Raw genomic sequence first — 15,488 nt, 5'->3', positions numbered from 1 at the left:
TGGGTGACCCACCGAGTCTGTTGGAGGTTCGGGATGCCATCTCAATGATGCGGAACAACAAAGCCGCTGGCCCTGATGGGATTCCAGCCGAAATCTTTAAGGCCGGAGGGGCTAACCTCCTTCAGCATATACATGCCCTCATCATGAAGATCTGGGATAAGGAGGAGATACCCACAGACCTCAGAGATGCACTTATTGTCATCCTTTTTAAAAAGGGAGACAAGACAGAGTGTGGAAATTTCAGGGGCGTCTCACTCCTGTCCACAACTGGGAAGATTATTAGAGATTATTATAAGATCTTCAGTGCATACTTGATGCTTTTGCCAGGGCGTATGCACTCCTTGGTTTGGCCATGAACATAAAAAAGACCAAGGTTCCAGTGTAAGCCTTGAAAATGTGGACCATTTCCCCTACCTTGGAAGTCACCTCTCCTCAAGGGCAGACATCGACAGCGAGGTACACCATCGCATCTGCTGTGCCAGTGGGGCTTTTGCAAAGCTCTGTAGAAGAGTCTTTGAAAACTCGGACCTACTTGCAAAGACCAAGCTGCTGGTCTACAAGGCAGTTATCTTGCCCACACTTTTATATGGTGCAGAGACTTGGACTACCTACAGTAGGCATATAAGAGCCCTGGAGTCCTACCATCAGAGACGCCTGCGAAAAATCTTGCATATCAGCTGGAAAGAGAAGAGCACTAACATCAGTGTTCTTGAGGAAGCAAACATCAACAGCATTGCCACCACCATCATTAAACACCAGCTGAGATGGACATGCCATGTAATACGAATGCCTGACACACGCCTCCCAAAACAGGTCCTCTACTCAGAACAAAATGCTGGCCAACGAGCACAAAAAATTCAACATTAACAGCTCTAACTGGGAAGACCTTGCTCAAAACAGAACCACATGGAGAAACAGTTTACATGAAGGAGCCACATTCCATGAAGACGATCTCCGACAGGCTGCCAGAGTCAAGCAGCAGCAAAGAAAGGAGAGAGTCCCCACCAAAAAGGCTCACCCACATTCCACTTCCAGCATGTCACATCAGTGCCCACACTGCAAGAAAGTTTGTGGTTCCAGAATTGGCCTCTTCAGCCATCTGAAGACTCACAATAAGGACCCCCCAGGTGGACCATCATACTCGACTTCGAGTGATCGCCGATGATAGTGTGTGTGTGTGTGTAGGTGTGTGTGTGTGTGTGTGTGTGTGTGTGTGTGTAGGTGTGTGTGTGTGTGTGTTTGTGTGTGTGCCCCTGGCCCCAGCATCTGTGCCAAAACAGATGTTTGCCAGTATAATTACCGCCAGCCCAGAGAGAGAGAGAGAAAGAGATGGACAGAGAGAGAAAGAGGTATGGAAAGAGAAAGACAGAGGGAGAGTGAGAGAGAGAGAGAGAAAGAGAGAGAGAGAACATTCCTTGTTCACAACCCTGACCAGTTCAACACAAACCTGATGGTACTTCTTACGCAGACAGATTAAAAAACACACACAGATGCGCGTGCACACACACACACACACACACACACAAACCCATAATTATGTATTCCTCATATCAGTGACAGCTCCTCAGTTCCTCCCGCAAATTTAATCTGTTAATCACATCTTCTATTAATATCAATAAACAATTCATCCAGATGCAGCCATGTGGAGCGGTCGGCAGGGCAGCTGTCTCTCCTGCCCACATATGGATCTCTAAACCCCTGAGATGTGTTACCTGCAGCACCAGGTGTGTCCACCTATCCGGCGTGACCCTGCCCTCTGTTCTGAAGCGGACGGTCAGAGGCGGCTGACTGTTGGACTGACCGTAGCGCAGGGTTACCGCCTGCTCGGACGCCGCCAGAACGAAAACCAAGCGCCCCCCTGAGCTCTTCTCCAGCAGCACCCTGAGAGGAACAGAAACACACACACACAGTGTCAGGAAACAAACAATTAAGTCAGCAGCAGCTCCATCACCAAAAAAAAAAATCAACAGTCTATTTGAATGTTGGGAGTTGAGGAGTTGATTCAGCTAAACCCAAAAAAACAGAAAGCAGAGTGGACTCCAGAAAGCCTGGAATCGAGTGCCACCACACAGAGTCTCTCTTCCTGACATTTACACATGGAATATCAATATTTTACATGACTACTATGTTTCTACTACTACACTGGGTGCGCACACACACACACACATACAGAGTGTCATATTAACCGCCATCACTGACATTTTATGGGAAATCATGGCTTTTATGAACCCAGACCAACACACCCCATAAATCACAAAAAGGCAAGTGTGTGCATGAGAAAAAGAGGTATGTGTGTGTGTGTGTGTGTGTGTGTGAGAGAGAGGAAGAGAGAGAGAAAAAGAGAGAGAGAGAGAGAGAGAGAGAACAAGTGGAAGAAGGATTTTTTTTAGAGAAAGTGTAATTTATTAAGTGTGAGAGTCACAACTGAAAAATGTTTTGAGAAACTATTTAAAGTCGTAAACTGTCTTTGGTGTTTGACATCATGGTCACCGTACTACTGTATTTGTTTACATTGTGATTTAATGGACTGAAGATCATGCTCCCTCTTTTGGTACAAGGATTTTGAGGCTGTAACAGTTTCATTTGTATTTGTTATTTTTAAACACTGCAGTAAAAAAAGTATTATTGTTTTCATCTATCAACCCTTTCAGAACAAATGTGAATTTACACAAAAAGTAGACGATCAAGAAAACTCTAAATAGCAGAAGGCTCACAAACAATGAGTGTGTTTGTGGTGGTGGAGTGTTTGCCATTTACTTCTTAAGTTCTGTTCTGTGTCAATACTTCAGGATCATGTAATCCAGGCTTTGGCATGCTTGCCTGGTGGCATTTGCATGAGAAAAGGGAAAAGTCACACTTTCTTTCAAGCTAATATTCACTTTGTGAATAAGATATTGTAGAGATCTTTTTCTGGTAGAACTACGTCAAATAGGGGAAATGATTGTCATTAGACAGAATTATAGCCATACATCAGTCAGACTAATTGCCTTCTATGTTACAGCACTAATCCGGTGTCGGGACAGGGTAAGGTGATGATTGAGGGAGAGACAAGTGACCAGCAGCAGGAATTACTGAGAAGTAAACATTTTTTTAGCCCCACGACAGCAGGGGTTCTAAGTCGGTCGCTCTGTTCACCACTTTTGGTCACGTGGCTGAAAGTGTGCCGCAGGGAGTTAGATTGCAGACTCTCAATCAGGAGACCCGAGTTTGATTCCCGACAGGGACCCTTCCACACATTCAATGTCGTGGGGCTGTTAGACTCTGAGTCTTGTTTTTTACCCTTGATAATTTTGCGATACGTGCATTTTTAGCATGTGTTTTTAAAAAACCTAAACTAAGCACTATTCAAAATGACAATGATCAAACAATATAAATTGGTGTAAGTGGAATGTGCAATTTCCTTCTCTAACTCCAGAATCAGTTTCTGGAAGTGAAGCCATGTTATAATGATAACTACGGTTTGTAACAACAGGTGGCTGGCTCTGTTCATTGTTCAGATGGGGGAGGGATATGAAAACACAGAGACAGAGAGAGAGAGAGAGAGAGAGAGAGAGAGAGAGAGAGAGAGAGAGAGAGAGAGAGAGACAGAGAGAGAAAGAGAGACAGAAGGAGAGAGAGAAAGAGAAAGGGGCGAGGAGAGATGGACAGAGGTGAGGATAGAGGCCTCCTTTCATCTGGCTTCTTTGATGGCAGCCATGATCGCCCCTACAACAAAAGACTGATAGCCAATGACAGCAACAGAGAGAGAGAGAGAGAGATAGAAAAGAGAGATATTACTTCCATTCAGATGCATTCAGCCATACAGGTGTCATGTTCGGCAGACCAAGACAACAAGACCCTGTCTGTCATCTGAATCCCCAGACAGACAACTTCACAAACAAGAATCACAGCATAAAATACAAAGGAGAGATTTGATCTCTCTCTCTCTCTCATTCTCAGAGTCATGCAATGAGACTTTTCTACCAGTGGATTCTTAAACAGAGCATCCAATGAGCTGCTCGGGTAGACTCACATAGCCCATCCAGGTGTTTGTGTAGTACAGCTATAGTGTTGCTATAAGTCTTTATATATATACTTCTTCATATTGTAAAGTTATCAATCTTTAACATTGCACCAAGGTGTTGAATATGTGAACAGTGACATACTTGACCTCATGAAAGGCTAACAAAAATACTGTATATAACAGGATTTTTAGATTTGGTTCACCAATAATCCACAAACTTGTGGTTTGAATAGGAATTAATAACAAGCAAGAAATGACAGCATGCCCTGCTGGTATGATTTTCCATCTTAGCTCTGCCTTTCCTTGTTTATCCACATGTAGTCAGCCATTCTACGTCCTTAAAACCCTTTTCATGTCCTGATTAGCTGAAGTCATTTAGCAAGTCTGTCAAGTACCACAGCATTCAAACATGTATAGGTGTGTTGTTTGATAGTGTTGGTCTTACGTTACAACAACAGCAACATTTCCAGCTGACCGTCTATTGACAGCAAGCTGGACAGCTGCCCAATACAAACTGAGTAGTCATGCATATAGCCTATTTTTAGTGTCATGACGCATTTAAGGAAAGCATCCCATGTTGTTTTAGCTATCCCCTTTAAGTGTGCCTGTATGATGGAAGAGGAGATTGGGTTGCCAAGCAGAGCCAACTGATCTGTGTGTGTGTGTGTTGCCAACTGATCTGACTGTAACTCTGCACCATCTCAGCTCTGCCTGGAACAACACGACATACCAATACACTCTCATCCCCTGTCTCTCACACACAGCACATGTCTAAGTAGGACATGACAGCCAGTCATTTGCTAACATTTCCTAATGGTGATACTGAGGTTACTGAGTTAATCCATGGCCTGATCTGGTTGCTCCTTGTTATTACCTCAACATACCAGGGCTGTCATTTTATCTTCAATGTTTGAAAATGGTCTTAGAAAAACCCATCAGAACAGACATACCTGCAGGTAGCCAGAAATTTTATCAATATTACAGTTTCATGTAGACATGTCTCATATGGCAACAAGCATTGCTCTGCCTGCAGCCGATCAACAGTAGTGAATCATACTCATGACACACAAGTGTCGAGTAAAAATAATTTGAATATCTCCTGGTGATGGATTCTTTCAAACTCGATTTTGTGGGTGTCCTGGTGGCCAAGGAAGTACCAACTACTATGAGAAAATCGAAATTAAATGAGTATACCGGTGTCAATTAGTTTTCTGTCTACATATAGGCTACTTTACATTTCCCCCAATCATTCTCCAATGCATGCAGTTGTCAATCACATGATTGACAGAGCGTGACGTAATGTGCACACTCAACTCAGGCAATGAAATACCGATAAAACAGAAAGTCTGACAAAACCAAATTCAAGCTTCATGGTTACTATGATTGATTATCTAACTCGTGCAATTTTCAAGTCTGTGGAAGTTGTTTTTCATACTGAACAAGGCTGAACGGTGCAAATGCCTTCTTCTGAAGGTAGTAAAACGAACCCTGATATCTCCAACTGTGTTGTGTGCAGACACCACTACCAATAATGTAAGGGAGGTGGACAACCTAGACGACTGGCACAAACTTAAAAAAACACAAAAAACAAACACTGGTATGATCCTTAATTTGCAAAAATAAAACTCACATCTCTCCAGGTGTGCTTGGTTTGATCCACAACGCCAGGGTGAGGGATCCCAATGTTCCCAGGTTCTGCGAGGGGGGAGAGACCAGACATCCCTCCTGGACCGACCGAAACATCACACTGCTGGACCCAGTAGAAACCCCCACTGAACTGGTACTGGGTCTAGTCCCAGGCTCTGTCTGTGTCCCAGGACGAGGGTCACTGCTGTCCTCAGTTACACAGGTACCCCTGGTTGGATGCGGTTAAAATAGGTTAATGTTTCTCTCAAGGGACCTTAAAAGTTACATTACTTGCTTATGTAAGCATCTTCATCCCAAGTTACTACTGTCTACTGCTGTTACATTTCCTGTAGTTTGAACATGATGCATTAACAGATTGTACTTATCATTACTTACTGTACTTGCCAAGGCCTATAAATTTGATCGAGTCAATCTACCTGTGTGCAGGCAGCAGCAGCGGGGCGTATGGAGGTGTGGCGGATCTATAGGGACACTCCTGGATACAGAAGGCCTGAGAGCAGCCTAGCAGCTCAGTCTGGGTGGAGGGGGACTGGCAGTAGCTGGTCCGCTCTGGAACCCCACAGGTGGAACGGGCTGGGGAGGTGGACACCTGTTTGAAGGCAGCGATGTTCTCCAGCCGTGGGAAATTGCCCTAAGAATGAAGAGGGTGTGATTTTTGGGTCATATGCACAAAAGGTTTTTGGTTTTTAGTTACAGTAAGAGTCGTGGACATACACACAATAAAATTTGTAATGGCATTTTCAGCAATTTTGGAGAATCTCATTGTGGTGGGCCTGCTTGATATTGTGGTGGGTTGCCACAAATAATTTAAGGAAAGAGTGGTATAAAATTAAATGACTCCGCATGACATAGCTTAGTCCATTTTGTGGACAAAGTAGCTTACTGACCATATCAGCATGCAGCACATTTCAAGACAATTAGTACATGCATTATCAATAAGATCAACATCTTTGCTAGAGAAAAAGACTTTTTGACAAGACCATGTTTTGATACATTTCTTGAATAGAAAATCTTAGATTCAATAGTTTATTATTCTCTATTGATAGTGGTTAACTTTTATCAATTACAATGCCACAATTTTCGGATCAATTAGAAATTAGATTTGGCTCTCAACAGCCCTCCCTACCTGCGATGACACAGGTTCTGGACACAGGCTGAGGAAGAGGAGAGGCAACCAGAGGAAGACATCACACCATCTCGTCCTTTTCATCATGATTTTCTTCTCTTGTTTAACTCCTTCAGTGATGTCCTCCAGGGGGAACAGCCGCACAAAGACAGGCCAACTCTTCCTTTTCCTCATCCTTTTCTTCCTTTGTTTGATTTCATCTTCTTTTTCTGAGAGTGAGAGAATCAGAGAGAAGTCTGCCTCGCTCCTGCAACCTCCATCGTTCTCTGCTTCCATCCCTCTTTTCCCACTTCCTTTTAACTCCTTCCAAACTTCTCTTTTGCACTCATTCCTTAAGTTCCATCGCTCCTCTCTCCCTCCTCTCTCCATCCTCTCTCCGCTGACTCTTCTGCCCCATGTTCCTCTCTTTCCTTGCAATTTCTCTCCCCTTGCTCCTCCCTTATTTTCCCTCCCTCCTTTCTGTTCTGTCCAGCACTGGCCTTTGGCCCGACAAGATTCCCGAGTCGGATTCTCCCAGGGCTCCGGGATGTTCCAACGTTCTAGAATCTCAGACGGGGGCTCTGGAACATTCCTGGAGGCGGAGGAGCGTTCTAGAACCTGGATTTCTTTCGGAAGCCTTCCAGCAGCGCTTGAATAAGTGATGACTGTCATGGTTTCATGGTTCCAGGGTTACAGGGACATTTTTTACAGGCCAGTGCCCCTAGGGTAAGGCCACGAAGCTTAGCTCTCTGTAACACTGTCACACACACAGACCACAACCAAAGCCTTCACATGATAGCTAGGATTTCACAATCTAGAGAGGGAAAGAGAGAGGGGGAGAGGGAGAGAGAGATGTGGTCAGACCAAAATCCAACATGAGACAAATCTGAGAAGAGTGAAATGCCATGCAGGCTATTCCCTAGCCAAAGCCTGCACTATCATGTCCAGCTTGATGGAGGCACAGCTCAACTGATACTGCTACATTGCTTTCCCCCTCTCCTTCATTTTCAATTGAATTAAACATGTCTTTTTTCCTCTGGCATCTAGGCTCCAGGTTTTTATCCAATTGAACGATTTTTCACATAAGTTTGGGGGAAATTGAGGCTTAGGCCAAAGCTCTCTTCATTACAATACTTCTCAGCTTCAATTTTCTATTTTGACACACAGAAAGAGGCCGACAGTGCAATCATGTATGGTGTTGAATTACTTGGACTCTCTTCTCTATAGTGTCCCCAAGAAAAATGGATGGGAAAGTTCACAGTATGTGTAATAACAGGCACTACTATCTATTATATTCTGAACAAATATGTAAATCTAGGCAGATATTCTGGCTATGAAAATATCAGGTAGCTACTGATGGTTTATCTACAGTTGTGAATTCTCGGTAGGCTACTGAGTTCTCTCTCCACCACAAGCCGCAGTATCAACAAACATTCAACGTGCTGCTCTGACATTAGCTTCACAAAACAAGCTACCTGTATTTCTCAACACACCTGTCTGTCGGTGATAGCAGATACCTCTCCAGTTGAAAAAAATAGTCCTTTCCAAACATGACTGGAATGAAATTGTTTCCTCCGCCGTTTTAGCCAACAATTCGACCAAAAAAACTGAATGACAGTACAACTGAACTTGACGAAGCCTCTGTTTTTCTTCCCTTACCTCTCTCATTCAGAACATGCGGCGCGCACTGCTAAGGAGATTACCTCGAGCCGCCATCTGGCCAGCAGCGCTCGAGACAGGAAGATAGTACAAGCAAAGTAACGGTGTTGCAACGTTACACTGAAAACCAAGTAACGGTGTTCTGAGAACTTGAGAGCATTGGGGGGCGGCGTGAGAACAAAAACAAACACAGCAGCGAATAATTTATCAATGAAAACGGCGACATCCCCGTTTAGCATTTATGACAGAGCCCCAAAGATTGTCTGTGACAGCAAGGCATTAATATGCGCTTTAGATAATTACCCCCTGCCTGGTAGTATTCCTTTACCCCCCACCTACGCTGACTGCGTCTGGGTTTCAAACAAGTGGCTCTCAGGGCGCAGACAGGAACGCTTCCGCGGTCGCTAGGCAACGGTGATCTGCTCCTGCCACAGACAGTGTAGTTAAGTGCGGATAGGAAATAATTGTATGGCCTTTCAGTTAAATGTATTTTTACTGAGCATACTACATTCACGAGCTGGACGTCTGAATGTAGATGGCTTAATTCATTCATCCGTTCATTCATATATACATACACTATCCCCCAGAGAAAATATAGGGGAGACAGGGGATGGTTGTAACACTTCTCTAGCATCTAGGCTATACCTCCATGGTTGTATGCTAGTTATCTCAAACCTATTTGTCTACTACAAATAATAGTTCTTTAGACATCTATACACGATCACAGATTTATGTGCAGCAATGTCAAATACAAAGCTCCACTGTTACAACCCAGCCTGCTACCAGGCTGAGTTGTAACACTGACTGGGGATGGATGCAACAATACGATTTGCTGATTATATTGAATTTGCTGAAATAAGGCCCACATTGTGAAATGTATAGGCTACACAAATTTTAATGATGGATGAATGTTTGAACTCCATTTTGAAACATAACGTATCTTTTGATCAATTTCACACATTTTTTATTTTAAAAATCTATTTTGTTTCATTTTTAATACAAAGCATTTTTTAACATCTCAACATAGGAACACAATGTGTGTGTGTGTGTGTGTGTGTGTGTGTGTGTGTGTGTGTGTGTATGCGTGAGTGATTATGAGTTGACTGTGTTGAAAGCACTTTGAGGAAAGTGTTAGAACTATCCCTATCCCTGGCAGCCATTGTGGGTTTGAAGTTAGCTTGGTTTTAAAGCCCTATGTCTAACCTAGATTATTAGCCTCAATATATCATTCTCAAATTAATTTTGATAGCATAGTATAAATGTTGTAGAAAAAAAGGAGACATCACAGTGAAAATTGGTTTATTCTATGTGTTGCTTTCTATGTGTTTGCTCTATGTGTGTAGAATTTGGCACAAAATGTGCAGGATTGACCTATGACACAAAGGAGGAGCCTCAGCCAACATAGGAAGAGGACTGCCAAATACACAGACAAGTACAGATGCTGTCCAGTCCCACAGCACCTGGCTAGGTGTGCAGCATGATGCTGTGGTTGAATTTACTACAGTCCTGGAATAATCACAGTAACCACATCATTAACCCAGTGTACTGTGAAGAAGAACAGATCCACTCTACTATACAGCTACACTCCAGTAAGCTAGCTGTCTTTCAGTATCATTGTAGCCTGTTAGCCTAAATGTTTTAGCTGCCCAAACTCCACATCTGTGAGGCAAAACTGCTTTGCTAGCTAAATATAGTTGTAACTACAATATTTGCCAGCAAAAATGTATTTTCTCACACATAGATAAGCAGCCGCAGTTGCAAACATTGATACAAACGCTGGGCAAGCAAGCATTATTTATTACAACGTGAGCGAATGTCGTGTCATTAGCAACTTAATAAATTTCAATCTGATATTCAAAACTCTACTTTGCTACCTCAATCTAGTTGTAATAACATTTGCCAGCAAAAATCAAGTCTTTTTTACACATAGATGACCCTATGCAGTTGCAAAGCAATAGTCTATCTAACACTGGGCGAGATTTTTGCAACAGCTGTTTTAAAGCACTACCACTGAGGAACTGAAGGGGTCACCAAAGTCATCAAATTTAAAATTCTAGACGTTGGCGTTTAAAGCATCAAATTCTCAAATTTAACTAGACAGACTATTGATTAATGTTATGTAAGTTAAACCATTTTATATACAATGCTAAAGGGTAAATTCAGAAAGAATGAATAGCGGCTGATAGCGTAATTTTTTTGCACTTCAATTGCAAACACAGTCTGCTCCGTCTGTCCAATTCAATTAAAGAAACTACGCAAATCAAGTAATCAGTAAGTGGATTTCACCTTAATTGTGAGTGGTAGTTAGCGATGATTTTTGTGAAATGGACGCACCCTCTAATGAGCCTCATTTGCATAGAAAGGGGTAGATTTTGTGCTGATATGGATAACTGAATTAAAATATGCATAAATAGCGACGGCGCACTGTGTCGTTATTTCCTTGGCAGCACAATAAAGTGCACTTTCCACCCACTGCAGGTGGTTTGTGAATCACACGTTTTTTTTTCTCTATTCTTAGCAATGACTTAATGGCCGCCAAAGCGTCACAGTCCTTTTGTGAATTCACCCCTAACCAAAATATAAACTTGATCAGAAATTTTACTTTCTTATCTCAGAATTAACTTTTTGGTATAAAACCCTCGGTATTGCACACAGAGCCATGAAATTTCCCCTTTGAGCTCAGACAGGAAGTGTACGGCGAAGACGCCCAAACAGGAAGTGAGACATAATTCCTAAACACTTCAAGCTAGAGGAATCAAACTTCAGATACATATGTGGCATGGACCCCAAAGTGGGTTTGGTCATGCCCCATAGCAACACCTTCAGGCCAAATTTCTCCTACAAACTTTTTTTTTTTTTTTAAAGATTTACTTTAGGCATTTTATGCTTTATTTGACAGAGATCGTGTGAGAGAGAGAGACAGGAAGGTATGGGAGAGCGAGAGGGGAGGACATGCAGCAAATGACCGTGGGACAGATTCAAACCCAGGTCGCTGCGGGAAGGACTGAGCCTTATATGGTACGCACTCTACTTGGTGATCCACCGGGGCACCCCTCTCCTACAAACTTGACTCAAATTTGACTCAATCGATTAGGCCGCCTTATTTGTATCACAGAATTTTGATACTTGGAACTGTTTGGTTGTGATGCACAAAAGAAGTTGACAGCAAGATGCACAACCATGAAGGGAAGCAGATTTCCTAAATGCTGAATGTTTGACCATCCAAACTTCACATACCAAAACGTGTCAGACTACATTTGGTCATGCTGAATAGCACCACCATCAGGATAAACTGGCAGTTTTTCATATAAGCAATATATCAGGCAGTTGCAGATCTTCCACCAAAATATTTGAAATGCTTTTCCAAAATTATGAATCAAGCTTACATTCTCATTTTCAAATAATTTGCCTCATAGGCTTGGACCCCATATATGGCCGCTATATATGTATACATAATTTTTTTCAGCTATGCTTAATGACAACACTAACATTAAGACATTAAAAACTGCCAACACTCTCAGTGCACTAACCCATCATGAATAAAAACATCAATCTAAACAAATTTACAAATTTACAAATATTTTCTCCAGGAACTTGCCAGTTAAAGCCCTCCAGTTTCAAAAAGCTGAATATCCCCTAAGCAAAAAGATAAACAACTGCCTCAACAAGCACACAAGAGTAGACACACACACACACACACACACACACTCACACACTCACACACACACACAGCAGCAGCAGCAGCAGAAGCAGTAGCACAAGCATAGTTTAGACTTCCACTGTGTGCTTAAGCGCTCTGCATTCAAATTGTGTAAACATTTCGACAAAAAAAAGCCTCTCTCTTATATTTTTCCCCACCGACAAGTTTTTACGTTATCGTGCTAATCGCGTTTGAACAGCTGCAATTTGCTTTGGTTGAACAAAGGCATTCTAACTAGGTTTTAATTAAGTGTTCCTAATGACCTTAAGGAGATTAGAGGTTCGCCTTCTAATCAATACTAGGCAGAGAGGAGCAAAGGGAGGGGAGGGGAGGAGAGGGGAGGTGGCTAGGGGCTAGGGTAGAGGTAGGGAGGAAAAGAAGGGAGGAGAGAAGAATAAGGGGAAGGTGGCAGAGGGAGGAGATGAGAGTTAAAGGGAGGGAGGAAGGGAGGCAGGGAAGGAAAGAGAAGGGCAGGAGGGGCAATGAGAGGGAGGGGAGGAGGCTAGGAAGGTGGATGGGGAGAAGAGGAAGGAGAAGAGGAAAGGAGAGTTACAGTACACTAAGAAGGAGGAAGGGTGAGAGGAGGGAAAGGGAGACAGGAGAGGCAAGGGAGAATGGGTGAGGGGGAAGAGGGAGAGAAGGCTGGGAGTTAAGAAGGAGAGAGGGAGGAGAGAAAGGAGGGAGGGAGAGAGGGGTTGGAAGAAGGAAGGAGGAGTGAAGGTGGAAGGAGGAAAGAAAGAACAGAGAGATGGTGTCTAGAATCCATACATGCCAATATGGCCCTAAATGGCCTTAGCCTGTATAACATAGACACACGTGGACAAAAAAAAGATAATAAAATAAACAGTAAATAGCATTCTCTCATGCATAGACTCACAGGTTCCCATCCAATTGTGTTAGACCACATCTAGATAAGATAAGGTACCATGAAACTTTAATGATCCCTGTGGGGAAATTGGGTCATTGAACAAGCAAAAGGTAATATGGACACAACAGGGACAATAATACTGATACTAACAATAATACTAATCCTAACAACCTACTAATACTAATACTAATATTAATAATAGAAACATAAAAAAAAGAATGTAAACAAGTATATAGCCTGATTGGAGTAATATAGACAATTGCAACACATGTAGAGTCTATGAAAATTCTAGGGAAAGTATAAATTAGAGCATTTTAAGGGAAACAAGAAATGAGTGCAGAATATTTATACAGTAAAATAAAAAAAACACCAAAAATATTAAATATATGCTATATATAAATATGACATTATAAAAAGATATATTACACATGTATGCAGAATGAAATATGTGGAGCTATAAAAGTGCCAATATACAGTATTTGCAGTATGAGAGGGATCATATGGGAAAGATGTTATTTGTATTTTTGTTGACGGCAGACATGTCAAGTTTCACCTATCTGGTTTTCTCCACTGTCAGTAGATTATAATGGTAAGAATGAATAATTTTGTAATGCTAACAGACAGTGAGTTAGCTGCAAGTACCCGGATGGTCTTTGTGTATCTATAAGAAACACACAACCACATACAACCGGCATGAGCATTTACCCACAACTAAACATTTTGGAACCGTCCCTTCTCACTGTCCTTATTTCTTTTCCTTTTCTTCTTTCTTCTCCTCTGAGAGTGTGATAATGACATCAAGCAAGGTAGGGTATGATCATCAAGAGCTTTGTTAACCAAGAAGAGTTTCTCTTATCCTCTCTTCCAAAGACATTTGCATAGATTTGCACAGAGTGTGTCCACATGACAAAGAATCTAGTCATACATTGATTGTACTAATTTATTCAGCCAGGCGCATCCAATTCCAGAGATTGAAGTGCTATCACACAAACGGGATTAAAACCGGATGACGATCACACAATTAATATTGTCTCATTTTCTAAATTACTTATGTATGACTTATATTTGGGTAAATTGTGTTTGCTGGTCTAATAACATTAGGGGTAATATGGTAAATGTAGGCTGTAAATGTATCCTCTCTGTGAGTCTCCAGAACAGCATGAATATGTATGGAGTCATCCTTGGCCCCGTTGCTGATTAAGAAAAGTGGAATAAATTGATGGTCTGGCTGTGTGTTTTTAGTAAAATACAATATTAGGCTGCATATATGGAAATGTTACACATGCACACACGTGGGCACGCACGAACACACACACACACACACACACACACACACACACACACACAAGCATACATTCATATGCTCACACACAATATCAGTCCTATGGAAATGAACTCTCTTGCTCTCTCTCCATCCCTCTAACTCCCCACCTCCAATCTCTCTCTCTCACACACACACACATACACACACACTCATACACACACACACACACACACACACACACACACACACACACACACATATCATTTTAGGCATATGTAAAACTGATGCATTCACTCCAGAGTAATAGCATTGTGGTGAATTAGACATCAGCTTGTCTTCCATTGATTTATTAAACCCCCCGTTTCTGTATGTGTTTGTGTGTGTGTGTGTGTGTGTGTGTGTGTGTGTGTGTGTGTGTGTGTGTGTGTGTGTGTCTGTGACAGTAGTGAGGTTGAGTGGCAACAACATTAACATTCTTCCAAAATAAAGTTATGTATTTTTTCAGGATTGTGTGGGCTACATTTTCAGACATTTCCAGTTGGTTCATGGCTCTAATAAGTAAGCTCCATTTTGCCCTGTGTAGAAGTGCCAATATATGCTCACTGAATGGAGGGGATAAGTGAAAAAAACAGCTAAAATGTGCTGGAGGTGTGCACACTTTTCCCATGCTCATTGATTTCCATTAAAACAATAGATTTTCTTTTTATTTATTTGACAGAGACAGTGAGAGAGAGACACAGGAAGGCATGGGAGAGAGAGAGAGAGAGAGAGAGAGAGAGGGAAGGACATGCAGCAAATGACCGCGGGCCGGACCTGAACCCGGGTCGCTGCGGGAAGGACCGATCCCCACGGTAAGCGCTCTACTCGGTGAGCCACCAGGGGACCCCAAAAACAATAGATTTTCAAATTGTTAATAAAGCAAATCAACATGAACCATGAAAATGGACAAATTTGCCATCTGTTGTGACAGTATTTCTCACGTCATTCTTTGTAGTCCACTGTTCAAATCTCTCTGATTTAGTATACAGCAGCTTGCTGCTGCATCAGATCTCCAGAAACACCACAGCTAATGTCTAATCAGTCAGCAACCATGCTGATCTGTATGGAAATCTACTCCGCTGTGCTGTTACATTACTTATATTAGACTACCTCTTCTATTTCCCCTGCCTCTTGCGTCATCCTGCTGTCTCCACTCTATTTTGGCCGTTCCTGTCCTCCACCCCTACACCTCTCCCTCTCATC

At 42.3% G+C, this 15,488-nt stretch overlaps 1 protein-coding gene across 1 annotated transcript in view; it reads right to left on the bottom strand.

The window, feature by feature from the left end:
* Positions 1-7,427, bottom strand: part of LOC139638224 (usherin-like) — a 246,823-nt gene extending 239,396 nt beyond the window's left edge. The window contains 5 exon segments of the mRNA XM_071512286.1: positions 1,713-1,881; positions 5,634-5,858; positions 6,067-6,281; positions 6,777-6,985; positions 7,256-7,427. Of these exon segments, the coding sequence (XP_071368387.1) occupies positions 1,713-1,881; positions 5,634-5,858; positions 6,067-6,281; positions 6,777-6,985; positions 7,256-7,427 (990 nt within the window).
* Positions 7,428-15,488: the final 8,061 nt, after the last annotated feature.

This window comes from Centroberyx affinis, unplaced genomic scaffold, assembly GCF_046629955.1.
Source record: "Centroberyx affinis isolate AG114_WGS23_722 - 3 ecotype Tasmania unplaced genomic scaffold, CSIRO-AGI_Caff_v1 ptg006213l_1, whole genome shotgun sequence".
In the NCBI taxonomy this organism is placed as follows: Eukaryota; Metazoa; Chordata; class Actinopteri; order Beryciformes; family Berycidae; genus Centroberyx; species Centroberyx affinis.
This window is presented reverse-complemented; position numbering and strand designations above follow the sequence as displayed.